The sequence below is a fragment of the Serinus canaria genome, chromosome 5, assembly GCF_022539315.1.
Source record: "Serinus canaria isolate serCan28SL12 chromosome 5, serCan2020, whole genome shotgun sequence".
NCBI lineage: Eukaryota > Metazoa > Chordata > Aves > Passeriformes > Fringillidae > Serinus > Serinus canaria.
The window spans coordinates 28,711,128-28,737,543 of NC_066319.1; the positions used below are offsets into that span (position 1 = coordinate 28,711,128).

The 26,416-nt window shown below is 45.1% G+C and overlaps 1 protein-coding gene across 2 annotated transcripts in view; it reads right to left on the reverse strand.

The window, feature by feature from the left end:
* Positions 1-8,244: 8,244 nt before the first annotated feature.
* Positions 8,245-26,416, reverse strand: part of GALNT16 (polypeptide N-acetylgalactosaminyltransferase 16) — a 75,813-nt gene continuing 57,641 nt past the window's right edge. The window contains exons 10-16 of one of the 2 annotated variants that reach the window (XM_030240311.2): positions 25,161-25,287; positions 24,170-24,262; positions 21,968-22,051; positions 20,818-20,959; positions 19,428-19,544; positions 11,804-11,943; positions 8,245-9,425 (exon numbers count right to left, since the gene is read on the reverse strand). In XM_030240311.2, coding sequence (XP_030096171.1) covers positions 11,806-11,943; positions 19,428-19,544; positions 20,818-20,959; positions 21,968-22,051; positions 24,170-24,262; positions 25,161-25,287 — 701 coding nt within the window. In that variant the 3' untranslated portion in view covers positions 8,245-9,425; positions 11,804-11,805. Of the gene's footprint in view, positions 11,944-19,427; positions 19,545-20,817; positions 20,960-21,967; positions 22,052-24,169; positions 24,263-25,160; positions 25,288-26,416 lie in introns of both variants that reach the window. The other variant, XM_030240310.2, reaches the window with a different exon arrangement.

The following is a 26,416-nucleotide window of genomic DNA, read 5'->3' on the forward strand; positions in this document are numbered from 1 at the left end:
ACCAGAATATAGCAAGCAGAGTAAGTGTTCAAATCTTCTCTTCAAAGGGCATTCCTCAAATCCAGAATTGTGTCTTCTCCATCCTTACAGTCTCTAGAAATTTAGCCTGTGCCAAACCAGTGCTGCTTTCCTTGCCTGGCTTGCAATGGTCTTCTTGAACACATTTCATTAGTATCCTTCTAAATTCTGGGTCAAGTGAGTTTAATTTCAATTTCTATTTAATTTATGTTTGTCCCCTGCTAATGCTAGCAGTTTTCTCCAGGTTTTCCTGTCTGTCCTTGACCCTAGTTTGATGAAATAACCATTGCACCAGCTGCACCTGTAGCTCCAAATGAAGATTACCAGTCTTTCATACTGTGGTAATGATATTTCTTTAGTCTTAACCAGGAATGAATCATTCAATGCCCCCTAAAATTGCATGGTTTGTTTTTGTGTTTACAACACAATTGTTCAGTGCACCCTCTATTCCTTGCCTCTATCATGTCCAAGTAAAAGCACTCATTATTAATGCAAAATTAAAAAACTTCAACTAGAAAGCTTAATAAAGAAACACATGAGAAAAACCAAGTATTTGATCTTAATGAGGACACTCACCTCAGATATTCCAGGGAACTCAAAGCTTGTCTGAAATAAGCAGAGTAAGAGCCACATTTAACTGTGTTGCTCTTTTTCTTGGCAGAAAGGCACCCAAATCAGGTCAGCCATAGCTCCAGGAGTTATTTCCCTTCTGAAAAGTCCAAGGAAAAATAGGCACCTCCCTCCAGCTTACAACTAATGGACTAAACATTTTGATAGCATGTTGCATAAGCCAGGCAGCTCTCTGTTCAGTGTGCTGGCTTCAGTGTCTGTCTCACTCCTCAGACCCCTTCTCCTTGGGTACAGGACACCTCAGCAGCTCACTTAGAGCCCCACAAGCCTCTTATGAGGGAGTAGGGCAGCCAGTAGGGCTTTTACCAGCCTCTACCTGGCCCCAAGGACACCTCAAATAACACATCTTAAGCTCCATAAATCTGGCTTCTCTGTTTAAACTATTTCTATAGAAAATTCATGACTACCTCCAGGCATGCTGTCTTTAGAAGTCAGAGACATCGCTCCAACCTACTTGCAGAGAAAATAAGAGATCCAGCCTCAATGTATTTGACACATAATTATGATGGAAAAAGGTACCTGTGTGTCTGGCCCAGATGCTCTCTTGGCTCTTGGAAGAACAAAAAAGTAAAATGCAGTTCTCAGCCCCATACCAGCTGAGCAGTTAAATGATGAGCACTTTGGTGCACTTTCTCTTTTCCCTCCTCACTCCTGCATCCACCTAACTGATAATCTCCTGCTCTTTGTCAAAAATCTGATATCCATCCTAACTAGCAATAAGTAGGGCTAATTAGTTAATGCAGAGCATCCTCAGAGAATGGAAACACACCTTCTTCCTATTCACTTAGATGAGCCTATTTATAAAGAGAGATCGATGGTACCTGTTAAATGCAAGGATGACAGCCCTAGCTCAGGGTGTTAGTACATCAGAAGTAACCGAGGGCCCTGAGAGTGTTTTGGGAGAGGGAGTATCCTGCAATTGCCCTGTTCTTAGGTTTGTCCCTAGACACTTGGTGTAGGTCATTGACAGGAACAGCTTAATGGGCTTTGTGGCACTTGTGTCTGATCAGATATACAGAAGACCTCTGCTGTTGGGGGGTTTGGCTGGATGTTTTTTATTCACTTGGCAATCATCTCCCACAGATATTTTGCACGGAAGATGAAAGGGTTTATGCAGACCTAAGGTAGAAAGGTAGTGGTTTTTCCCATATGCTTTCCACACATTTTTCTCGTTGTTTCCACGAGTTTGATGTTTTGGGCATGATGTCCTGAGAATGAGAGACCTGGTGATGATGTAACTCTAGCTGACACTGTTACTGTTTAGGAGCTGTTTACTCATGGGCTTCGTGAAAACTCAGAAAATACTTGCTCCAGAATGCAAGTGGTGCAACAAATCAGTTGAAATACATACGTACTTCATGGCACTGGGCAGTGTATTTTCAAAGTGACCCTTAACATGGCAGATAAGCTTTTTTGTAAGCTTAAATGTAATGAATAGCACTGATTTAGCCACATCCGCATTTCTTTGAAGTCTAATGCTTCAGCACTCTTGCAATTACTTCTCCAGATGAGTTCTGGGGGCCTTGGCAATTGCTTGCTGCTGCTATTTCGATCCTGTGCCTTAGGAGTTTAAACTCAGTTATAGAAACTCCATTGCAGTCCATTTAATGAACTACATGAATCAGAGACCTGCAATAAAGCCCAATTAGAAACGAGTGCACAGGGAATATTGATCTCCTTAAAACCTTTGACAGCTTTCAGGATCTGCCTGGTCACTCATCTCTGCAGCAGGCACTGGCCCTTTCCTGTTGGCTCCCTTTCAGTCACAAAGCTAGGATTATGGTCAGATTAAGATGTGATTGAACAGATCAGCTGGTGGGAACGCTGGGGTATGAGGGAGAGCCCCCAGATAACCCTTCTCACACATGCTGACAGTCCTCTGGGTCAGGTTTTACTGCTAATTCAGAGGGAATTTGCACAGCAGTGTCTGCTTTTTCTCTGAGTAACGCAAAAAAAAATATCTGAGATTTTATCACCCTTTTTGTTAATGAACATGGTGTCTGGAGGGTCTTGAGGTCACAGCTGACAGCATTACCATCAAAGCACACCCAGGGTCCTGTAACCTCCCCTCACTCTACACCTTCAGCCTTGTTTGCAGTATCTTGCAGAAGAAAAACCCATGGTGATGAAGCACACATTATTCAAATGAGCCATTTGAATAAGAAGTTTAAGAAGTGTGCATTAAAGGGGATTTGTGGCATTCTAGCCAAAACACCACTCAAAGTCAGATGATTTCAAACTCTTTTCCAGGCTGCACCCCAGATGATGTTTGGTGTCCAGAAGCCCATATCCAAAGGGTATAGGTGGGATTTGAATCGTTTGGATCATTAGATTTTTGGAATTATAAAATGTTCAGTTGTTGTCCAAAGCTAGACACACATCAGATATGCACATTTCAGTCTGCACAATTCAGGATCCGCTTCAACACCCACACAGAAGCACTCCAGTCTCAGCTGTGTTCAGACCACCTGTGTGAGTAAGTGCTAAGGGAGCTCATAAACAAAGTGATTCTCCATTTTGCTTGATTTGATAAGGCTCCTCCCAACACAGCCATTGCAAATAAATAGAAAGACAAGAGCCAAAGGTTTCTCTATTTCACCAAGCTGTATAGGCTTGTCTGGGGCTGGCAAGGAGGATTAGAGGACAAAATGTTGAATGTCTTATGATGAGAGTCTTTTGAAATCCTTGGTATGGAAAATCTGAGGATGACCTGCATCAGAGGGAAAGTAATGATAGTTTTCTAGTAGCAGCTGGGGTATTTACAGGAAGGTCTTTCATTCCAGGCACTGTTCCAAAGGCTGTTTATGAGCTTGAAATTAAATAGTTGCTGAATAAAAATGCAGAGTAATTCCTGAAGTAATCTTGGACTCCAGGCCTTGCTCCAGAGACTGAAAGCTCTTCAACCACTAGGTTAGAACCACACACCCTTTATTCAAACCAAGTTTTATTACCATGTGAAGTCCAAAGGAGAAGAGCTGTAACAGGCAGAGCTAAGAACAGCTCCACCTTGGGAAACCCCAGTTTCCCAAAGAGTCTGTGCCTGCTCTGATACACTGTGTTGGTACAAGGGTGGGGGTGACTCCTGCCCGCCATATGAGGTGCACCAAGCAGCCCCCTCCTATGGATTTCCCTAGCAGGACTCTGCTCACAGTGGGAAAGCCACTGCAGAGCCTTGTGGCAGCCCTGGGGGATTCATAGTTCAGCAGGTGCTACAGATGTCCCTGGGCAAAGGGGCTCCAGCTGTGCTGGCAGCTGCTGGTCCTGCCAAGGGCTCTGGGATGCTGCAAGTACCCACCAGTGACCCAGCTGTATCCTGTTCTAACCTGGGAAAGAGAAGCTGCAAAGACAGGTAGAACCAACTTTTCTTCAACCCTGCTGCTCCAGGCTAAGCTCATCTCTGATTTGGGTTCCTGGCTTACACTGGTGCCAGGCTGGTGTAGGTCACTGGCACTGCTTCTTTTTAACTGTGAGGGTATTGAATAGTTCTGAAGAAATACAGACCTCTTCCCTCTCAGGACAGAGGATTTGTGCTCCAGAGCTTTCTCAGACTCTTCAGCATGAGCTCAGTACTTGCAGATATCTGACAAAATCCTGCCATGAAAGTTTAGAGTAAACAGAGGTGATGTGTGACACGTTAAATGTTGCTAACGAGCATCAGGTGTTTCCAGGGAAAAATGGCTTCTCGTCTTAGATGTGGTAATTATTTTGAAGATCTATTTAGCATTTAGATTGCTTGGGGGGAAAAGAGCTTGGAAAAGTTGATTGCCTTGAAAAATGCCCTGGTACCAAGCGGGTCTCTTTGAACATTGCTTTCATCTCCTGAGGAAGAAAGCAGAGGAGATTCTTCATCTTGGGGTAATTAGAGGGACTTTGACATCATTGTCCTTGTAAGCAGCGTTATAACGTGCAGCCTCCAGTCAGAGAAACGTTTAGGAGAGACAAAATTGAAAGATTGAACAATCTGCACTGAAGCTCTGAGAAAGTACCGTGAAAGTACCAGCTTGAACATTCACACTGGAATTCCACCCCAAGCACAAGACCCTTTGGCACGTTTTTAGGCTTTGCCACACCTGTTGCATTTTTAATTCCCCATTTTCATCAACAGGCTGCCACATCATCAGCTCTCACATGCTAAGTGATTTAGCCTAAACAAACCTCATACCTACTCCAGCACTTCCCTGTCCACTGCTTTTCTGCTTGCCACAGCACTGGGAACACTGCATCCCTTCAGCAGGGGTGAAATGCCAGTCATCACATTAAAAACTCACCAGCATTGACATGATTTCTGGTTTGCCCTCATTAAATGTTGGGAGGACAGGGAAACAAGGTGTTTTGGTGGGTAAAAAATCACACAAACTTTGGTGAACTATAAAATATGTTATCTCTTCAAATAAAGTGTTCTCTGTACTTTGTCTGTAGGTGTCCCCTCTTCTTTGAAGCTGCTGTGGGCACTTCCAAAACTACAGCTATGCTGCAGGGCCAGTTCTGGTACCCAGCTGCTGGAGGGAAGGCAATAGCAGAGAGCAGCAGGTCCACAGGTCAGAACTACACAACCACCAGGAGACCCCATGGCAGCCCCAAGGGGCAATGACAAGAAATGCCAAGGCAGGAGGTGCAAAGGGGCCTCCAGAGGTGGGATGAAGCCTGGGAATGCTCACAATCACCCCAGCAGGTAACAGCCACCATGCTCACAAGGATGCTCAGGCTGCTTGAGAAGGGCACACTGAAATCCACCCCTCAGTGGAGACAGGGATGGGGAAAGCCAAAGAAAGCCAAAGCAGCCCTGCACTCTTGAACAAAAAATTCGGGGAGAAGAGCTATTGGGAAAAGAAAGTAGACAGACCTGGAAGTGCAGAGGGTTTCATGGGTGGCCTTATGGGTCAGTGAGCCCATTTTGTTCACTTCATGCTCATGAATTTGTGCCTCCCCCAGGCACTGGCCGGCTCATCACCCAGCACACTGCTGCTGCTACTGCCAAGCTCAGCTCTGCTGCAGGCAATGGTAAGCTGTACTAGTTTCCATGGAAATCAAAGAGAGAGAAGCTGGTTTCCACCAAAATCACATTCAAAACACAACTTTGTCCCAAGTGGATTATTTTGTTATCTTTGCTTTCATTCTTGTTTTCTTCCATCATGCAGTACAGATGAAACTGAATTTATTTTAATGACTCAGATTTGTAAAGCACAAGTTTCATCAATAAGTCAAGCAGAAGTTGCTATTTCCATTCAGATGGGATGTTTCAAAATAAGGCAAGTCTGAACACTTACCAGTGTCATTTTCAGCACAGAAATACTACCCTGCTCTGGCCTGGTTTTAATTACTGGTCAGTCACTGGTGAGATTTAAGCAGCATTTCTCAAACAGATGCAAATCAGTCAAAAATCCAAAAGGTTGTTCCCTCGTGTTCCCAAGCTTCCCTTGCCCAGTGGCTCCTCTGCAACATGCTGCAGCAAAGAAACAGTTTTTAACACATCTCTAGACTATATCACAGCTGTTTGCAAAACACCTTACAGAAACAAAGTCCTAGAAATGGGAATGGCTGCTACTTTGCACCCCATCTGGGAGAGTGATGGAAAGGAAATGCCTCCTGTCCACACAGGGGCACAAAGTTCTCCCCTGGAGAAGCAGAGCCAGAAGCCCAGCATGCTGCAAATATTCTGTTTATTTTCACAGGGCACTGTACTGCTGATTTTTTGCTACAATAGCAGCAAAACAAACACATTGAAAACAAGTTTTGTTTCAGGTAGATCTAAACATCTAATTTCAATATTTGCAGTTCTCCAGGGCTTCTCTGCTTCTGTTTTAAGTTCTTACAAGTCATGATGAAGGAATGACTCAGCTCCCCTAAAAGGGAAGGATACAGGAGCTGTTCAGCTCCTGTCTAAACAGTCACCAAGCAGTAGAGACCAAATAAGAAAGGATGCAGGGAGAATGTTAGGATGCTTGTCCAAGGAAACAGCAGCAGTCAGGTTTTCAGACGCATCTGAACTTAGAATGTACTTCTAAAATGCTGAAGAAGTCCAGTTAGAGGGCTAGAGATATCCCCTTCCACACACCCTGCACCCCAACAGCAGAGGCTCTTGAGAATTAAGAGAATTCCCATAAGGACTCTGAATCAAGCAAATGCCTTTTAACAACCTGCAGAAAAAGATGGTCCCTTAGCACCTAGATTTGTTACTGCATGTAGCCTGGAGAATACCTCTATTTCTAAGAAAATAATCTGCTTTGTGAGTTCTCAAATAAAGGAGTATTTTTAAAAACACAACAAAAAAGCAATAAATCCAAACAACACTTGGTTTTCCTTTTTAGATAAAGCATCTACTGAATTTGACCTAGCTGTGTGGCTGCTGTGGACATGGTGTTTCTAGGTTTTCAGCCTCCAGGAAAGAAATTACTTCCCTATAATTCTTCCCACATGATGTTCTAGCCTCTTTTGAGGCATCTGTTTCTACTCCAAACTCTTCTGTACCTTATCCTCCTCAGAGGGTAACCCACCCCTCACCCATTTCTCCTTCCCTCCCAGCCCCCCCAAGTCTGCCTCTTCAGAAGATCAAAACCCTATCATTTTCCTAGGCAGGACTAAAGAAGTCTTCCCAGCCATCATTACAGCCTGGGAACCTCCCGGTTCTGGTTTCTAGGGCACTTTGGTGGTCACCACTCAGGGGCTGCATGGCAGGGCTCCAGGGACACAGCCCAAATATCTGCTGCTACAAGAGCAGCACTCAGAGAAAGCCCCAACCCTTCTCATTTTTACTGAGTTCCCACAGCACTCAAACATCAGGCAGCATGGATAAGCAGTGGCTCTGCCCACACCAGATGATTTCCAGCATACCTTCACCCTCCTTCCTTGGACAGATGCTCTGGCACAGCTGCTTTCTGTACAGTCAGACCCAGCTGATCCTTGTTGAAAAAGCCTCTGCCAGGTGAACAGGCAGGCTGTTAAGCCCTGATTCTAAACTCAAAGTCTCCAGATTGGCTGGCTAGACTTTCTTTTTTTTTCTTTTTTTTTTTCCCCCTCTCTCTTGTTTTTCCTTCTATCTCTCTTTTTCTTTTTGCCCTCTCTTTTTGTTTTAAATAATATGAGGTTAGAAAAGCTTACCAGCCTCCTTGGGGAGTGACAATATTTGAAGCCCAGCAATGCATATGCTAGGAGACATCTGTGGCTGGTGATGCTCCTTTGTCCTCAAGCCAGAAGCAGAAGAAAGGTCCTTGGGAGGCTTACATAAAAAACAGGCAGGCTGCTAGCTTAAGGAAAATCTCAAGGAGGGAGTAACAGGAAGAATTAATTGCCCACAACCCCAGCTATTTCTTTCAGCATGAAAGTCAGCCCATTAATTGCCAAGAAGGATACTTGTCTCCCTACCCAGCTGAGAAGGCCTATCCCAGTCCTTTCCAACTGGCACACACCATTGTACCCTAGAAGCATCTCTGCCTGCTCCAGCAGCATCTCTCCTGGGGCAGCCCACAAACCCATGCAGGGAGCTGGAGTATGTGCATCTGGGAACAAACCCAGTGAGAGACAGAGGAGGGACCAGGCAAGAAAGGACACTCTTTTCCAGGAGAGGAAGCAAAGGGGAATAAGAACAGGCTGAAACACTTATTTCAAAATGGATTTTATTCCAGGCATTAAACAGATTCTGGCACATGCTTTTTTTGAAGAAAAAGGAAAACTAATCTGGATTCCACATAAATTACATCTGGCAAAGTGCAACTTACAATTGAGTGGGAAAAATAAACCTTTTGAATCCAATTTCTGTACAACAGTAAATTCAGCTCCTCTTAAATAAACTCCCATTGGTCCACAGCACAGGAAATTACAGTGGATGCTCTGGTACAGTAACAGCTTTCTTTAAGGGTATGACCAATGCAAATTCTCTGTCCTGACAGTCTAGGGGGCTGTTTAAAGTAAACAGGAAAACAAGGGTGAGCAGCTGCTTGGTCTGACTGTTACAATTAGGATTTCTTCAAGCAAACTGACTAACAGACACCTGTTACAAAGCATGGCACTGGGTGGACCTTGGGGAAAAAAGTAGAGATAACATTGTTCTTCCTTCCCTTCAGTGCAAGGGAAATGTAGAGTATGCTAATATTGAGTTTGAACAAGATTTTGTTTATTCCAAGAAGAAGTTCAGTTTGCCCACACTTGACAGCAGCCTTTTGTGATGTATCTCTTTTCAGCAACTGCAAAAATACATTGGAAACCAGCAGCTTCCAAAAGATGATGTGTGGGGAGGTCTGAGTTGAGCTAAAGCAATGCTTTAGCTGACAGAAGAGTGAGCACTTGGGAGGTGACCGGGTAGAATTAAAAAATGAAACTCCAAACTCCACAAGCAATTTGAGTTATTGACATCTAGCCTATGTCCACCTTTGGCCCTTCCTCCCCCAAGCCACAGCACCTGAAGAAGGAGTGTCCCATCCTCAGCAGCCCCAGCTTACAGTCCAAGAAGAATGCCAGTTCACACTCTGCCAGGAGAGCAGTAGGAAGAGAGGCACAAATAAGTCAACACAGCCAGTCCAGGCATGTCTGCCCCAGGAGCAGTCAGCAACCTCCAGCATGGGGGCCAAGCACCCAGTCAAGGGCAGCAGTCACTGTGCTGACAAGAGCCCTTTGAATTAGGGCTGGCCCAGAGACTGGAAACAAGCAGAGCTTCTGTGGTCTGCAGCAGTCAGGAGCATTGTTTGTAGAGGAGCTGGGTCCTGGTCCCAGAGTGGTTATGAAGGAGGAACTGCAAGAAAGCTGCACACACACAGTGGGAGCAGAGAGGAAGGAGGCAGGACCTGGTAGAGGAGGGAACATGCTGTTAGCTGCAACACATAAGCTGCTGGAGAGTGAAATGGGGGGAGGTCAGATGGTCCATTTAGACTGTTTTATGAAAACATGTAATCCTTTCACACTTCATTGTATACACAGCTTACAAAGAGTACCTGCTCAGTGACCCTTCATCTGTCTTTGCATCAATATTTTTCAAGCCAAGTAGGTAAGAACTTGACTGTTCCTGTCTCCTACTGCATAATGATGCTATTCTGAAAGGACCATCTCCTGTATAGTCTTGTTTAAAAATCCAGTAGCTAATAGGATGGCATCTCTGCCCTCAATGGGTCTTGTCTGGCTTGCTCTCATTCCATTCCTAGGCTATTTTCCTTCTTCCTCTGCCCTTTCCTGACCCCACTGGTTCTGGCCCAAAGCATCTCTTTACAGGGGAAGAGAAATCACTGCAGAGTCAGTGCCCTCATTTCCACAGAAAAGAGCAGCTGCACCATTCTGTAAGGATCAAAAGGAACTCCCTTGTGAGTGTTCACAGTGCAGGCAGGTGATTCTTCTGGCTAATTGGGGCTGAGATGGGGATCTGATATCAAAGTGAAGGGGAGACAGGGTAAGAGCTCCTGCCACATGATGGATTTAGTTTTTTTTAACCAAGAACAAAAAAAATTGTCCAGTTTTCACACTAAGCACATGCAATGTATGAAGAACATTATCTGTTCTTTCGTCAACTCTTTGGGCTAATACCAAGCTAAGAGAAAGAATTAAAAAGAGATACAAACATGATCAAAAGCAAACAGCTGTTCAGAATCCAAATGAACAACCTCTTTCTTCTACACAGATCAGAAAGGATCCAGGCAAGCAATTGCCTAATGAAGATGGTCCCACTATCTGGTTCCCTGTCAGGTTCTTGGAAAGGAGGGTTGGTATACAAAATCTGTCTCAAGAGGAAAATTTAACAGATCTAGTTAGGAGAAGGTAAAGTTGTGGGGACTTTACTTGAAGCATCCCTTGGCAGGTTTGAAAACCCACATGTGGCTAGAGCTGACTGGTAACTGGGAGCAGGACTGGGATGCTAGCTCTAGACCACCAGTGTCTTTGGTATTTCCAGAACACAAAGGAGCCTCTCTCAGGCCAGTCCTACACTGTGGCAGCATTTGTGCAGTGGGCAGTTTCAGCTTCGTCAGATAACCTCTCCCCAGGGTGCTCATCAGGAAGAGAGAAAGGGTCAAAAGTAGAGCAGCCCCAACCCTTTTGTCTCATCTTTCTCAAAGAGAGAAGGAAAAGCAACTAGACAAGGGAATGGGTGGTTTGTCATGCCAGGCTCTGTTCACAGGGGCTATGCAGAGATGGAGAGACAAGCATGAGAACTGCAGCCCTGCCCAGCCAGCAGCAGGAAGTCTGCTATGACCTAGGGGCTGTCCCCTTCTGTCTCTCACAGTGGGGATCTGGGTGGGCTCCTGCCACAGCCTGAGCCATGTGCAGCACCTCTGTGTGTGTCTGCTGCCCATGAAGCTCTGTACACCACCTTTGGTGTGGGCTGCAGTGGGCAGTGGCTGGTAGCACCAGGAAGAGCAGCCAGAGAACAGACCCAGCTTCCCTAACACCCACAACTGTTGGCACCTGTCTCTGACTGGCTCCACCAGAACATGGTACCCTGAACCTTGGATGCCACTCTTGGAGGCAGGGCTGGCCTTCCACATATAAAAAAGCTGGAAGAAAGACTTCAACAGGGAATAGTCCCTGAAACAACCCCTGGTTAGGCTGGTACAACAGATTGTCCCTTTTGTCAGCACTGCCCAACCTCAGCACATTTGGCTGTAGGGCAGCTTCTGTGGGCAGAGGAAGGAATGGGCCCACCCAAAAGAGATGAAAAACCTGTCCCCAGGACCTGCTAGCTCCTTCCCAGCCTCTCCACTGATCACGATGACTCTTCTGGCCAGTCCTCACTGAGAGACATTGGCATAAATGGTGCATGATGTTAGAGCAAAAAGCCAGGGAAGCTGAAGAGCTACCAGTGTTTGTACAAGCATAGCCTAAGCTGCTGGACTGAAGGTTGTGCACTCTGGATGCAGAGAAAGGAAAGGATGGGGAGAGCTCCAAGTACTGGGCTGGGTCCTCCTCCATCTCTAGGTGCAGCTGTGCACAGGCACCAGCTACAAAGGAGAACTTAAGACAATAGATGGGAAGATTTTGACAACTGTCCTGATTCCCCTTATCCCCAGCTTCTTTTCTGAAAAACTCAAAAACATCAAGTGCTCAGCTGAAGTGGTGGCTTACTGATGAGCACAATGAAAACATTTAGGGTCAGACATATAAAACCATTCCTCCCTTCCTGATCCCCCTCTGGTCCCAAAGTCTCATGCACAAAGAAACAAGGAGATCTCTGTGCTACCATCATGTTGCTTGTAGCAGCTCCCACTGTTGGCCAGGTACACCTGCTTGGCAGGGGTTGGTCACCACTCTTCCAGTCTGGTTTTCCAGGCAGAGACCGCTGACAAAGTGTTGAATGAAACTGCCTTTCATCTTCCACTTCTGTGAGAAGAGACAGAAAAAAATAGGATGTTACTTCCATTCCCCTACAGAACTGTGAATTCAAGTTGAGGATAATCTCAAGTAAATTCCAACAGCTGGGGAAAATGAAAATTTGGGCATGGGGCAGCATCTCTAAATCACTGGGCTCCTGTACTAATGATACCTGCAGTTAGGTAGGGTTAGGGTTTTGTTGAGTTACAGGGCTGGATACTCAGAAGCATCTAGAAAGCAAACAACAGTAGTGGTCACAGCACCAAGCCTTGGCTGAATTCAAGAGGCACCTGGACAATGCTCCCAGGCACACGATGTGACTCTTGGGGTGTCGTGTGAAGGGCCAGGAATTGGATTCAGTGATCCAGATGGGTCTCTTCCAACCCAGTGTGTTCTATGATTCTGTGTGATGCTATCAACACAAAAATCAGCAACTAATGGCATTTTTAAAGCATATTATAGTCACAGTTCTGGGCCATTCTCTGTCCTTGACACCAAGACACCCACCAAAACTTGGAACCCTCCTATAGTTGCTTTCCAATCCATGGAAAGCAAAGCACTGACATGTCTCCCAACACTGAAAGCAACCTGTCCACATAAAGCAAGAATCACACTTCCTAATGTTTGACTGGATCTCTCTCTTATCCATTGTTCCCTCATCTCTCCTTTCATCAAATTCAAAAGGTCTCATATACAACAACCCTCTCCTGAAAGTCCACTTTGGTTGTGCTACTTGCCAAGAAACAAAAATATGTCATAACCTTGAATTTGAAATTCGTCTGGGAAAGGGCTGTACCTTCCATCCCTCCTGGAAAAAAAACCCCAAACCTGGGAACACTGTGATTGATAACAAAGAGAAAAGAAGAAATGAGTCTGTGGATTTGGGATCTCCCAGATGGGGCAGTGTCATTCATCTCCAGTGGGGCACAGCTCAACACTTGAGAAGATTGTGGGGTCCAGGCTCCAGGGATTTTCCCTTTATTCTTTTCAGTCACACAGATGACCCAGTTAGAATTGTGGTCTGGGTGCTCAGTCAGTAAAGAGCTTAGGAATATTATGAGAATGTGCTGGCTAACTCATGAGACTGATGAAGAAAAATAAACAGTTTGACAATACTGATGGACCTCAAGAAAATGACAGAAAAGATATGCAAAGGGAATTTTAGAATTTCCTGCAGCATCTGGACAATGTCAAAATGTACAAACATTTTAACTCTTGGGTAGCATGGCAAAAGGACTGCCACATGCTGTGTGGTTTAAGATACTCAGTTATGTTCACTTATTGCTGGCAGCTGTTATGTGTCTTGGAGGGCAGGGCAGTTGCAAAGCCCAGAGCAATCTGTTGCTCCTGTATCATGTATTTCATCATCTAAATCCCAGAGGCAGCATCAATTTGCAGTATTGCTAGCCCTGCCTGACAGGACAACACTAAAGGAGAGCTGTTTGTGCAGCAGGAAGAAGCTGATTTTAATGGAGAAGGGGGCAGAGGAATGCAGAGATGACGGGCAGGAAGACACAATGCAGTCTTTGCACTACAATGCCCTCACCAGCTGCTGCAACTCACTGCCTTCACAGGTCCCAGAGCCATCTGGCTCCCATCTGGCAGAAGCCTCCCTACAAAGAGCTGAGGAAGAGTTAATATCATAAAGCAGCAGCTGTAATGATGGAGTGCAAAGGAGGGGGTCTCTTCCCCTGGCAAGCTGAGCTCTGTGCCTGGCTGGTGCCATTGCTGCACGACAGCCTCCCCACCAGTGTCTCCCAGTGCCACAGACACCCCAGTGAAGAGCCTTTTGACCTTCTCCAAAGCACCTTGCCCTCCACTTTCCCACCACCTCTCTGTATTTGTGAATTCTCACTCTCCATGTTCTGCTGTGCATGTGTGAGAGGGAGCTGCCAGCTGCCTCTCCCACACGCCCCACAGCTCACCAAAGACCCTGCTGGAAAAGAATATGCTGAGATTTGAGATGGAGGACAAGGCAAATTACCAAGAGACACTGTTTTTTTTCTTCTCACTCGCTGTTCAGGAGAAAACCAGCACCACTGGAGGCTTGGTCATGTTACTCCTTCAGATGAGAGACCTGCTACTGTGGCAGCCATCCATGCTGAGCAGGTACCCACTGTGATGTCTGTAGGGAGAGTCTGCAGCAACAGGCTCAGCAGGACACCAGCAAGCACTCCCAGGAGCACATCTGCTGCTGCTAACAAAATCAATCAGCTTCTCAGTGAGTCACACCGCTGGAAAGCCCAGCATGTCAAGTCACCCCAGATCCTTTTGTTCAAAGTAAAGTGGGGCAAGGATGGGGAAGGGAAGCAGGAGAGGTGATAGTTGAAGGTGAGGCTCATCTGGGCTGCAGGGAGGTGCCATGTACATAGCTGTTATAAAGCATACCAACAGGAAAAGCAAAGTAGGGCTCCTCATCACAAATGTATGGGCTGTTTTCACAAATTTTACCTATTCTGATCATTCACTCTGCTTTTCTGCCCTTCATGAGATACCACAGCAACTCCCCTGACTTCACCTGAACCTTTCACAAGGCCTGACTGCAGAGCACAGGACTACCAAAGAGAGCCCAACACCCTGCCCTGCACGGACACATCATATCTCAGAGCTCTCAGGAGGGTGGGCAGTGGCAGTGGATGGGAACAGGAGCTAGGACACTCATCTCCCACTGTCAGCCACCTCAGAAAGGAGCCATTCAGTCTGAGCTAGTTGCCTGGTGATGTAGTTATGGAGGGTCCAAGGTACAAGCCCCTTCTGGGAGGGCCCAGCTTTCTCCACAGATCACAAGGGAAGCCTGGACTGGTAAGTTTTAAATGATAGCAGTAATTGCCATCTTCAGCAAAAAAATTAACAGAGTAGACACCTCCTGTATACACATTACAGGCAGTCCTCTCTTCCTCTCTTCCCAGACATTATGACTGGACTGTATGTGGAAGGAAAGCTTTTGGAAGATACAGGCATTGCTCAGTCTGAAAACTTTTGGCTTGAAAATCCTCTTTGGTCTCCCTTTCTTGTACAGATGGAGATAGTACAGTTTACTGGTCAGAGTAGGTGTGGAGTGAAGATAGAGGAAGAAAAAAGAGAATCAATTTTTTCTTTGAAATAGTGGGTCTTGATACTCTTCCCCAGTGTCAACTCAAAATTCCCCCCAGTTTTTTGCCTATCTATCTCTCTCTCCCTCTTTTTTATCTATCATTTCAAATTAGTTTTAGGGGGCTGGATAGAAGCATTCCACATGCAATAACTAAGAGTAAAGTCAGAAATAGCCAGTCTTCTTCTACCAATATATACAAGAACTGAAATTTTTTACACTAGTCTAATTTTTCCAGGATAATCAAAAGTTTTCTTTTAACCCTCAGTCACCCAGGCAGTGCAGGGTTTCTCTCAAAATCTTAACTGTGAAACTATGGAATTGGCCAAGTTCAGGATGTTGTCTTGTTCACAGGGGTTCTAGGATGAGGGAAGAGACGAGAAGGTTGACTCTATGTATCAGAAGGCTTGATTTATTATTATATGATAGATAATATATTAAAACTATACTAAAAGAATAGAAGAAAGGATTTCACTACAAGGCTAAGCTAAGAATAGAAAAGGAATGAATAAACAAAGTCTTGTCTCAGACCGAGACCAGCCGGACAGGTGAACTGTGATTGGCCCTTAATTGGAAACAGCCTGACGAGGCCAATCACAGATTCCCCTGTTGCATTCCACAGCAGCAGATAAGAATTGTTTACAGCTTGTTCCTGAGGCCTCTCAGTTTCTCAGGAGGAGAGAAATCCTAAAGAAAAGATTTTTCATAAAACATGTCGGTGACACAGGAGGCACAGCTGAGAAAGGCAAATTTTGCTCATGAGGACTAAGATGCTTCAAACAGTAATGTATGGAGAGCTGAAAACTGGAGTAGCCAAGGATGTTGTAAGCTGTAATTGAGTGTATTTGCAGAGCCAAGGGCAGCCTGAAGCTGGTCTTGAATGCTAAATTTTAAATATATGAGCAGAGACAGAAGATGGAAAAGCTCACATCAGTATCCAGCAAGTACTGTCTTCCTTTGAGCTCTTAAATTTGTAAAACTAAATCACAACTAGGAGAAACTCTTGTCTCCTGAAAACTACTTTCAAGGTATGGCATATTGCCAGTATTGTTTTACCTACTTATTGTCATGAAGGTGCTGAGTCAGGTGCTTTCAAAATAGACAGGCTTTCTCTGCTTTTCTTTTCAGATACTTTATATAAAGTTGCATTCATCTTCAGGTAATAGTCCCTGAGAAGTAAAGTGGGAAAAATTTCCCAATGGCATACAAAGGGATCCAGGATTTCAAACAGTGTTTGTCTCACAAGAACACTCTCAGTGTCCTCATTTTCAGGCTGAGGTCACATTCCTTCAGAACATTTTAATGAAATATAGCCGTTTAATAGGATTTCTCAGCATTTCTTGTTCTGTTGGGAAATATTGTGCCAATGTTTCTCATTTTCATTCTCTTGTTTTAGGGTCTGACTCTCACTTTGCCTTCTATTTGTCCTCACTATTACACAAATTAAAACACCACTCCTACTGTCAGTCAGAGCCAAAAAACAAAGCTGAAGGCAATAATTTATTGTGCATTCAGCTAAAAATGCCATTCTCCAAATAACATTATGGATAACATCCATCTGCTTTGAAATCTAGTTCTGATTATGCAGAATAGCTTTTGGCTGGTCTTCTGCTAGCAGTGCCAGCTGTTGCTGTTGAATGATCAACAGGATCATGCTGCCAAATAGATTTCATTTCTGCTTTCTTTCAACCCAAGGGAGTCTGACAGCAGCAAAAATCATCTGCGGCGTGACTATTGTCTCATATCCTCCTGCTTGCAAAATTCTAGACTTATTTTGAGGTAATAGTCTAAACACAAATCACAATACTCTAAAGCCTCCACTAGAGTATTACCTATATGTCAGATGGACTGGTTTTAGCACTCAAAATGAACAAAAAATTATCTGTCCTTGGGACATGCTTAATGCAGAACAGCTGTGTAGCATGGGCACAGCTTCAGTATGTTTGAAAGCAGAAACCAACTTTAGGAGTTGTGTGGTGCTGTCATAATGATCTAACCAATTTTCTCCTGGGACACTAAAAACCAAAGCTACCACATATACCATCTTTTGTCAGAAATGTTGCTGTTTCATGACCCAGACACAGGCATGAAATCTATATCCAGAAAAATCCAAACATCTTTCACCACAGATCTCTGATGACAGTGACAGGAGAGATGTTCAAAGCTGGACTTCCATTACTTAGGATACTGTCTGTGTGATGTGTGTGATCCAAGTTGCTCATGCTCACCATCCTCCACTTGGACCACATCACACGCTCAGGGCTCTTGTCATTTCCAACTCTGCAAAGTAGCTCAGCTGCCCTCCCTCCAACCTCCATTCAGCTCCCCTGACTTTCTGAGAAGCCCACTTGAACTGAGAAGTGGGTACACTCATGCACAGAGTGGAAGCACTGCTCTCCCCCAGCACTTGCACTCTGGGCTGTGAGTATCCATAGGGAGACAAGGTAAGCTGTAGGGCACCTGAGGGAATTTCAGCTCTGCTCTTGGAAATCAACCTCTCAAATATCAGGGGGAGAGAGAATGGAATAGTTTACAAGATGACTGACTTCTAGCTCATTAAAATCTAATGTCAGTGTTAACAACAATTACTGTTGTGTTTATGGAAGGAAAGAACCATAACAACATTCCCTAGGAACACAACAAACTTGAGCATTGCAAGTAGAATTGGCTTTATAAGCAGAAATCTGAAATGGGAGTTTGGGACTACAAAAACCACCCCAACGTTTAAGAGCATTTAAACCCAAATTACATTAAAAATTCAAATGCAATTCTCCCACTTCACCCCACATTATCCATTCAGCTGCAAGGCAGTTCAGAATGGCAGCTGCAATTCAAATCAGTCTCTAATTATTTGAAATGCTTAAACAAAATCCTTGCTTAGACTCAGATGGTTAAAGCATCTGCTAGGTCGAGTCCTTGGTGTAAGTGCAGTTTGCTCACATAAGGTAATGGAAAACAACAGCTCACACTCTTAAGTGTGTGTATGTCTTTATAATGAGCATGTACATAATCAACACATCAAGACTCAATAAATCCTATTCCAGCAGCAGAATAAGCCAGCTTGTGTTACTATGGATTAATCTCTCTTCTGGCTTCTGATGCAGCCTGGACTCCACCCTCCTTGAGGGACCCTTGTCTTTCAGTGACAGAGGAAGCAGGGAAAGACAGCTGATTTTGGCAGCTGGTGAAGTCCTCTCTGCTGCCAGGGAGGAAAATACTGAGAGGCACACAAGGAGAAACTAAGTGACCTAATTACACAGCAATGGCATGAGTGATTGCCAACAAGAAAAAGGAGCAGGCAAGCACAACCCACCTGGGATACCCTTGCAGATTAATCCAAACTCAGAGATTTCCCAGTGTATTCATGGTGACAACTCTTCAAGGCATTTCTGCATTAACAACCTTCCAGAGGAAAGTCTACACAGGTTTTCCATAAATGGGCAGGACTGAATTTCAGTACGTTCTTTCAGGAAAAACTAATTTCAAGGATTCATATAGTATTAGAAAGTACTGAGAAAAGAAAATGCTGCTGAGAACTGGTCAGAGCTGAGCCATCTTCTACCTTTGGGCTATCGAAACAGCAGACGTGTCAGAAAGCAGAGTCAGCATAGTCTTAGATGACAGAAAATTTGTTCTTTTTTGGTGTAGAGGGAAGCATGGAAACTAGAAATGAAACAAGTCCAATCTGCTGTCTGCCAGTGTTGTTGTTGCTCCCTTTTGTGCTTTGCCCAGCTGGATAAACAGGCACATCACATCCCTGCTGAGGGCACCCCAGCCATTGCAGAGGCCATCCCTTAGCTAGTGTTGTGAGGCAAAAGGATTGATTTGTCCTGACAGATCAGGGATGCACATCTTGGAAACAGCATAAGTCAAACAGCTGCATTTTGTTGGGAACATTGCTGCTGTGTATTTTTCCTCTAGGGAGCAGTTCAGGTGGAACATACAGTGCTTTCAGTCAGTATCTCTTACATGAGTTGCATGCACTCAGTTTTAAAGGTCTGCTCACGTGTCCAAAGACAGCACAAAGAAGAACACAGGTATTTCACTTCAAATTGAATACACAAATGATGGCACACACCACCCTTCCCTTAGGTATCTCAAAGCAGTTGCCTCCTCTGCCTCTCTTTGGTGCTATGCTTCATTCATGCACCAGTCTGGCTGCACATAAACTTATCCAAGAAGCAAAGTTGGGGTGCTGCTAAGCTGGAGCCAACCAAGCTGCCAAGGGCTCAGGCAGAGCAGACACCCACATACTGCACCTCCTGCTTGGTCACACACCCTCTCATGCATCCAAGCTTATGAAACACACCAGAGAGGGAGATGCAGAAGATGGGAAGGACTTTAATGTGCTTTGGTAGTGCTGGGTTTGATCCTGCTGAGAAAGAGGTGCACAGTTACCCACCTGTCTGCCATCTTTTTGATTGCAAGCTTCCAGTGTGATTTGAGAACCAGTAGAGAAGGAGGCAATGGAAAGACACTTGTCCTGCTGTCTAATTAAAGGCTCACTGAATATCCACTCCTTTGGAATAAGAAAAAGAAAGGTTCCATTAGGATCCCAACAGTGATCAATGAGGGAGAGAGAGCTTCTTCTATCAGATATTTAACAAACCTCCAACTTTTGTTCTCTTCCTACAAAAGGCTCCCTGGGAAGACTACCAGAGCAGATGTCACCTGAACAGAGAAGTTTTTGCTCAGGCTTGGTGCATCATCACCATTTCAAAGCCTGCAGTTGGCTCCCCTCACTATCTGAGGTGTTGATTAACCCATGATCGCATGCAATTCTCGGCTCTGCAGCTTTACAGATTCAGGACCATAAAGCAAGGATGATCCTGAGCCCTTACATACATGATGTGCAACTGCTTCTGTATATTTTACACACCAGACATGTTCTCTAACAGGTATCTGGGACATATAGATTGTCAAGTAAAGCAAAACACATGCAAGCATATCCATATATCACCAGCATGCATAAGGGACAAGTTGCTTAATTCTTTCCTTCCTCTGACTAGATGGGTACCTGATCCAATCAAATGTTATTACTATACTTTCCCCAAGGAAGAGATACAAAATACAGTAAGTTTCAGAGATTTCAGATGGTAATGACACAGAGCAACGAATCAGGTTAAATGGCACACTGAATGCTGGCTGCAAACTAGTTTCCAACAGTTAACAGATGTGAATACGTATTTTCTGGCATAAAATACCCTACTCTGACCCTTAACTTTCTCAAGCTGCTTCCCTGCTGCTTTCAGTCACCAGCAGAGAGTGTGAGTGCAGATCTTCAGCTTGTATATACCATCACAGATCCACTGCAGTTAGGAGAGCTGCAACACATTACTGCCACTGGGGTCAGCTATTTAAACCCTATTTGGGCTCTATACTGGAACACATCTGCAACACAGCACAAGTCAAGTCATCTGCAGCTACAACTGAGCTGGCAGAGCAAGGAAAGTTTCTAATCCCAAAAAAATCTCCTACCCACATGCCAGGGTACTAGCCATGCACAGCCCCAAAATGATTCTCAAGGAGTCTGTCACTCCCTGAGCATCTAAGCACCTGTTGTCCCTGAGAGATGAAAACCTTCACATTCTATGCCTGACTGCTGATTCTGTTGAGCCAACAGAGCTCTGACAGATGGGCTTCTTTTTTTGTTTACTACTAAAATCATTACAGGGTCAAATTCTTTCTTCCTTCACCTCCATATCAACCCACCAAGGCCAGAGATGCCTCTTCATTCAGATAATTAAAAGGGTAGGAGCAGGAGCAAAGCACTGAACTGTAGCCTGCCTTACCTGAGTGACAGGTGGATTGTTCACCGACCCTTTACAGCTTCCCATGCCAGCCAACACATTCCCTGTGGTATCCTGTGCCTGAGACTCCAGACAGCTTCCTCCTTGTCTAATTATTCCTGGAATCAACTCTTTTTCAGGAATCCTTGAAATAAAATGACAGTTGCATGGTACTTCATATACAGAAATGACCAAATTACTTCCACATTTTTAAGGGCTTAATTGGCCCCTGACTGAATGCAGTTCCCTATATTCTACAGAAAAGGAACAATATCATGCTGTCACTGAAAATAACTGGAGGAGGTAAAAATCAAGTGAGAACTTGGTCAGAGGACTAGTACTTTTGTTTCAGAAGGCATACCAAGCTCTTTAGAGGTACCCTAAGCAGTTTAATGCGATGATTCTGAAATTCTGAAAGAGGCTATTTCCAGCAAAAAGCCATATCCACACTGATTTGCTCTGCTTCTTCCTCCCCCTTTTTCAGTCTTCTCCCCAGCTAACACATATTCTTGCCTCATTGGTAGGAATGCAGGAAAGATCTATCAAGGCCAGACTACAGCTGGATGTTTCAGCCTCCACTCACAGCCACAGACTGAGGTGTAAAGATGTTTTGCCTTTTCTGAGGTGTACATATGTGCACATGCCAACAACACAGCTCTACCCAGGCTGCCTCCCAGCTGGGCAAGGACACAACATTTCTGTGTCCTAACCCAGGGCAGAGGAAGCCACAGGGACAGTCGCTTCTGGCATTCCTTAGAGCCTTCTCTGAACCACCCAAACCTCTGCACTGAGGTTGTCCAGTTCTACTTGGCTCAACACCCTCCAGACAGAGCATTCAACGGGCAGAGACCAAGTCAAAACCGGGAGGGCCATAGTGCACTGGCACTTGTCTCCACCCCACATCTCTGAAAACACCACTGTTGCACATGTCCAAGGGACAGCTGTTTGGGGCAGAACAGAAGGCAGACCTTTTGCAGAGCTGCGACAATACAAGCCAGGAAAACACAGGAGGTTTCTCACCAAAAAGAAGAATAGAGAAAACCTTTTCCAAGCATAAGTCTCTCTTTTGCCCACTGCTGTCAAGGCTCATGTTCCCATCGTGACCCACTTCCCAAATCCCTTAGAGATTTCTACAAGCAAAGAACTGACTCACTTGAGCTCGGGGTAGACATTCTCCAGATACCACTGGAAGGATTTACAGTTCAGTTTGTGTCGCAACTCCACCCGGTCTGCAACACTGGAAACACAGGCAGTTTGCTGAGAATAAGGCAGTGAGCAGGAGGGAGGGGAACAATGAAGATTGGCCAGGAGGTTTGAGGGAAATTACATTGCTTTTTGCCATTACTCATTCCCCCATGTAACTGTTGCTGGGTTCAGAGCACTAGCAGTGACCCGAGGCGAAGACGAGGAGAGAGGCAAGTGGCAGGAAACAGAAATGGAAAACAAACACCTTCAGAGAGCTGCTCACACCTTCAGAGAGCTGCTCTTGCACTTACTTTGGCTCAGAGCGATGGCAGGGCCCAGGTCCTACCTTGTTAAATAATACATTGCAGTAAAACTGCTGTAAGATCAGGAAAGTGTTTGTGCCTCTGGGTGCCCCTGTAGAGGCATACCATGAAACCTGCACAACAATCAGCTGCTGAAAAGGCCCAGAAAGTGTTTGTGCACAGGTACATACAGATGATTAATCTGTGTGTGCTAAAGCATGTCTCTAGTTCATGGGAGCAGGTCTAGGCTCAGGTTGGAGAACTGAGATCTGAAGAACTTAATTATTTGTTCTTAAGCAGTCTGGGGAAAGGGTGGGAGTAAAAGGGGAGATTAACTCAACATCTCAGTAGCTGTCTGCTGTGGCAGTCCTTCCACTGCTGATTTGTTTGGCTTTAGCTGGCTGAAGAAGAGGATTTCCCTCCAGCAGTCCTACTGAGCAGTGAGACCAGGAACTCTTGTCTTTAAGCTATAACACTGCATTTGTGTGTTGGGAAGGAATTTCAGTGGTACCCATGTAACTCTCCATCCTCAGCCCACAGAGGCCACTGTACATATACACGAGGCCACATACCTCAGGGGAACGTTCTGAGATTTCATATCCACACCAGAATTGAGGGGAAGGAAGGTCCATTTTAGGGCCAATTGTCAGTGATGGTGTCAAAGGCATTTGCACCCTAAAATCTAGATTTAATGCAGGTTCACCGAGCTGTTATTACAGGAAATTGCCTGAAGTCAAAGTCTTATGCTCTGCTCCAGCTTTTTTTCAGCCAATGCCACCTGTAAAGTCACTAGGAAGTCTGTGCGAGCAAGAACTGCAGATTTTGCCACTAAAATACATGAGCAATATATCCACACACAATATGCAATAGTCTGTTTCCTTCACAAGCAGCAGGGTTACTTGCTATGTGGTCCCAGTCCAGCTGCTGCAGTCAGCTCAAGGGCTGATAAATTAGGTAGGCAAAGCTATTTTTATGAAGATATGTAATGCATCATGATAATAAAGCAAAGTGTACAGCAAGAAAAGTGATCTGGTTGTCATAAATAAGTAGAAGATGCATCATTATCCTGTGCAAATAGCTACACATTTGAGATATAACCACATTTACCAAGTTCCTACACTGATACAACAATAGCCTTTTCTTCACAGGCAGATGAACCCACAGAAGTGCAGCACTCCTGGGATTTTTACATTTATTTGGGAGCCATAGGAGTTTGAGAGCATAGACAGCAAGCTCTCCTCTCATCCCAGCTTTGGTGTCCATCACTGATTTCTGGGTCACAGAGAACTGTTAAGCTGATAACAATGAATCCTGTGTGGCCTGAAAACAGCTTTAGCAAAGGTGCTGTAAGAAGCACAATTCTGCAGCTTGTGTTTCTAAGTTTTACCATCAGCCATGCTCTCTCCTACCCTACAAACCAGACAAACTACCCTCCATCCATCAGGAAAGTGGGAGTGCACCAAGTGCAACATGCCCCATGTGCCAGCCAGCCATGCTTGCCCTGGGATTCTCCATCTGCCCAGGAACTTCAACTCGAGCTCAGGATACAGCTCACATTTCCACAACAGCTTCATGCTGTGATCGAAAAATATTCCTGTCTAGCCACTTCAAATGTCTGGTCTTTTAATTTCATTACAGATCCCTTTGGCCTCCTGCTAACAAATGATTTATGTAGTGTTACAGGGGAAAAAATTAAGTGAATTAGAAGCAAACCTCATTAGCCAGACACTCAAGCTACAACCTCCCTGGCAAGGCAGGCATTAGAGCACCTCTATTTCTCACACTTAGCCTCAGAGAAGACCTAAAAACTATTTCTTGCTACCAAGGGGTTTAGCAGAGCCCTCCTACCAAGGTCTGGGGCAGCTTACCTTCCAAAGGACTTGCCAATAGCCGAGGGCCGGGCCTCGTAGTAGTACTGCTTGTAGTCATCCATCCACACCTCTGCTGTGCGCTTGGTGTTCCTGCAAGGCCAGGGGAGATGCTGTGCTGAGGAGAGGCTCTGCTGCAGAACCTGCCCTCCCCGCCCTCCCAGGAGCAGACCCAAGGCCTGTCTGCCAGCAGGTGGTGGGGGACAGTCCCAAACACAGAACTGACTAGGCAGTATGGATGGGTAGAGATTGATTGTGTTAGGACTACAAAGCCTTGGAATGACACTTCAGAAATTAAAAATTTATTAGCCATAGTTTACCATGACTTTTTTACACATACTTCCTCAGCAGAGACACTGGGCCTGACTGTCACCATCACACTCATTTACAGTATCCCTTTTCCCAGATTTGAATAACATTATGGGATAATTCAGCTTGGAAAGCAGCTCTGTCTAACCTCTAACCTCCTGTCCAAATCAGACTAGCCTCACATTAGGTCATGTTGTTCAGGGTCTTGACTGGTTGAGTTTTGAAATGCCCAATGATGGAGATTTCATGATCTCTCTGCGCCCCTGAAGCAGTGTTTGACCACTTTCATTGTCAAGCACTTAATCTCATCTCTCTTCCCCCATCTGTCCTGCAGTAGAAGTTGTCCTCAGGGTTTGCCTTAGAGCATGTACAGCTCAGAGACAACAGAGATGTCCAAGGGCTGCTGATACCCCCACACATGTCACAGAGCAGCATGTGTGAATGGCCAGGGTGTCTCTCTGGCATACTGCTCCCCATGCCCCTCACCAGAGACTAAGAAGGAATGAGACACACTAATACCAACAACAGAGAAGGGAACAGGTTTTGTTCACAGAAAACAGCAACTCATCCTTCCCTTGAGAACAGATGCTCAGCCACAAGCTGTTCTCCATTACCAGGGAAAAGCACAACAAGGATTTCAGACTCATTTAGACATGCCCAACAGGAACTTCCCAACACCTACTTGATGTAAGTCAGCGCGTTTCCCTCGGGGAAGTCGTAGGGATGGCGCTTCCTGAACACATGTCCCACTCGACTGCAGGGAACAATCTCCAAGCTGCCACCGCACATCCACACTCGGAAAGAGAGCTCTGGAAGAGACCCCAAGAGTCAAACAGCTGCAACAGTTCCAAGAAGGGCAATTCTCTTGCCCTTCTGCTCAAGGTGTATTGCCTGCAACAGTGAAATCAGGGAAAGCAATGCCATGGTGAGAGCAGAGAAACTGTCCTCCCTTTGTTAAAATGGAGGCAACCATTGCAGCTCAGGGACTTCCAAGCCTTCTCCAGTCCCGCTCCTCTTTGGTCTCATTTCAGTGAGACACCTTTGCATTGGTGTCTCAGTGAAATGAGACAAGGTCTTCAAGGTTGCTCAGGATGTCAGGCCCTCAGAATGGCATTTGGCAACAGACTGAGACCACTCCCACACATGCCCCCTGTTTTGGACTTTGTTCCTCTCATCCCTACACACAGATGGAATTAGAAAGGAAGAATTTACTCTGTAAAGCAAATAATGTGAGGAAGAAAGGGAGTTTAGAAGGCAAGGGGAAAGAACAGAACAAGATGAGGGTATAGGGAGTCAATGTCTAGAGCTAAGCCCTCTCCCTCATACCTATAGGCTATCCACCTTACAACAGCTCCTTCTCCTCATTTTGGCTGGCTCTACTACTAATGAACTAGAGCAACTGACTGTGTTGCAGTTGCCTCTGCTGGGGGAACTGCTCAGAGCAGACACCAGTCTCACATAGTATGACTATGAAAATACAGAGAGAATCCTGCTACTTGGAGAAATCCACCCTATCCTGAAGCTAGATTCAACATTTTGCTAAAGGATTAGAAGAGCATGGAGCTTTGATGTGCAGGCACTTATTTGCATCACAGAAGGTATGTGACCTTGCTCAAGCTTTTGGGTTTGTCCTTACTGTTTTAATCACTGTCACACCAGAGGGGTTTTCCACTTTCAACTCATGTGGTGATGAAAAGAGAAGGAAGAAGGAAAATGAAAATTAGCTGGGTGGTTTGGTAGTCTTTACCAAGGGGGCTTCATAATGTATAGACTGATTACTTCAAAAACTACTCAGCTTGGATCTCCCTCCAGTAATGCCCAATTTATGCAGCTCCGATGCTTAGAAATTAAAAAGAAATTATGTATCCAGATCTAACAGATGTTTGAAACCACATACACACACTAACATCTTCCCAAACTTCATCTTTCTCCATTGCT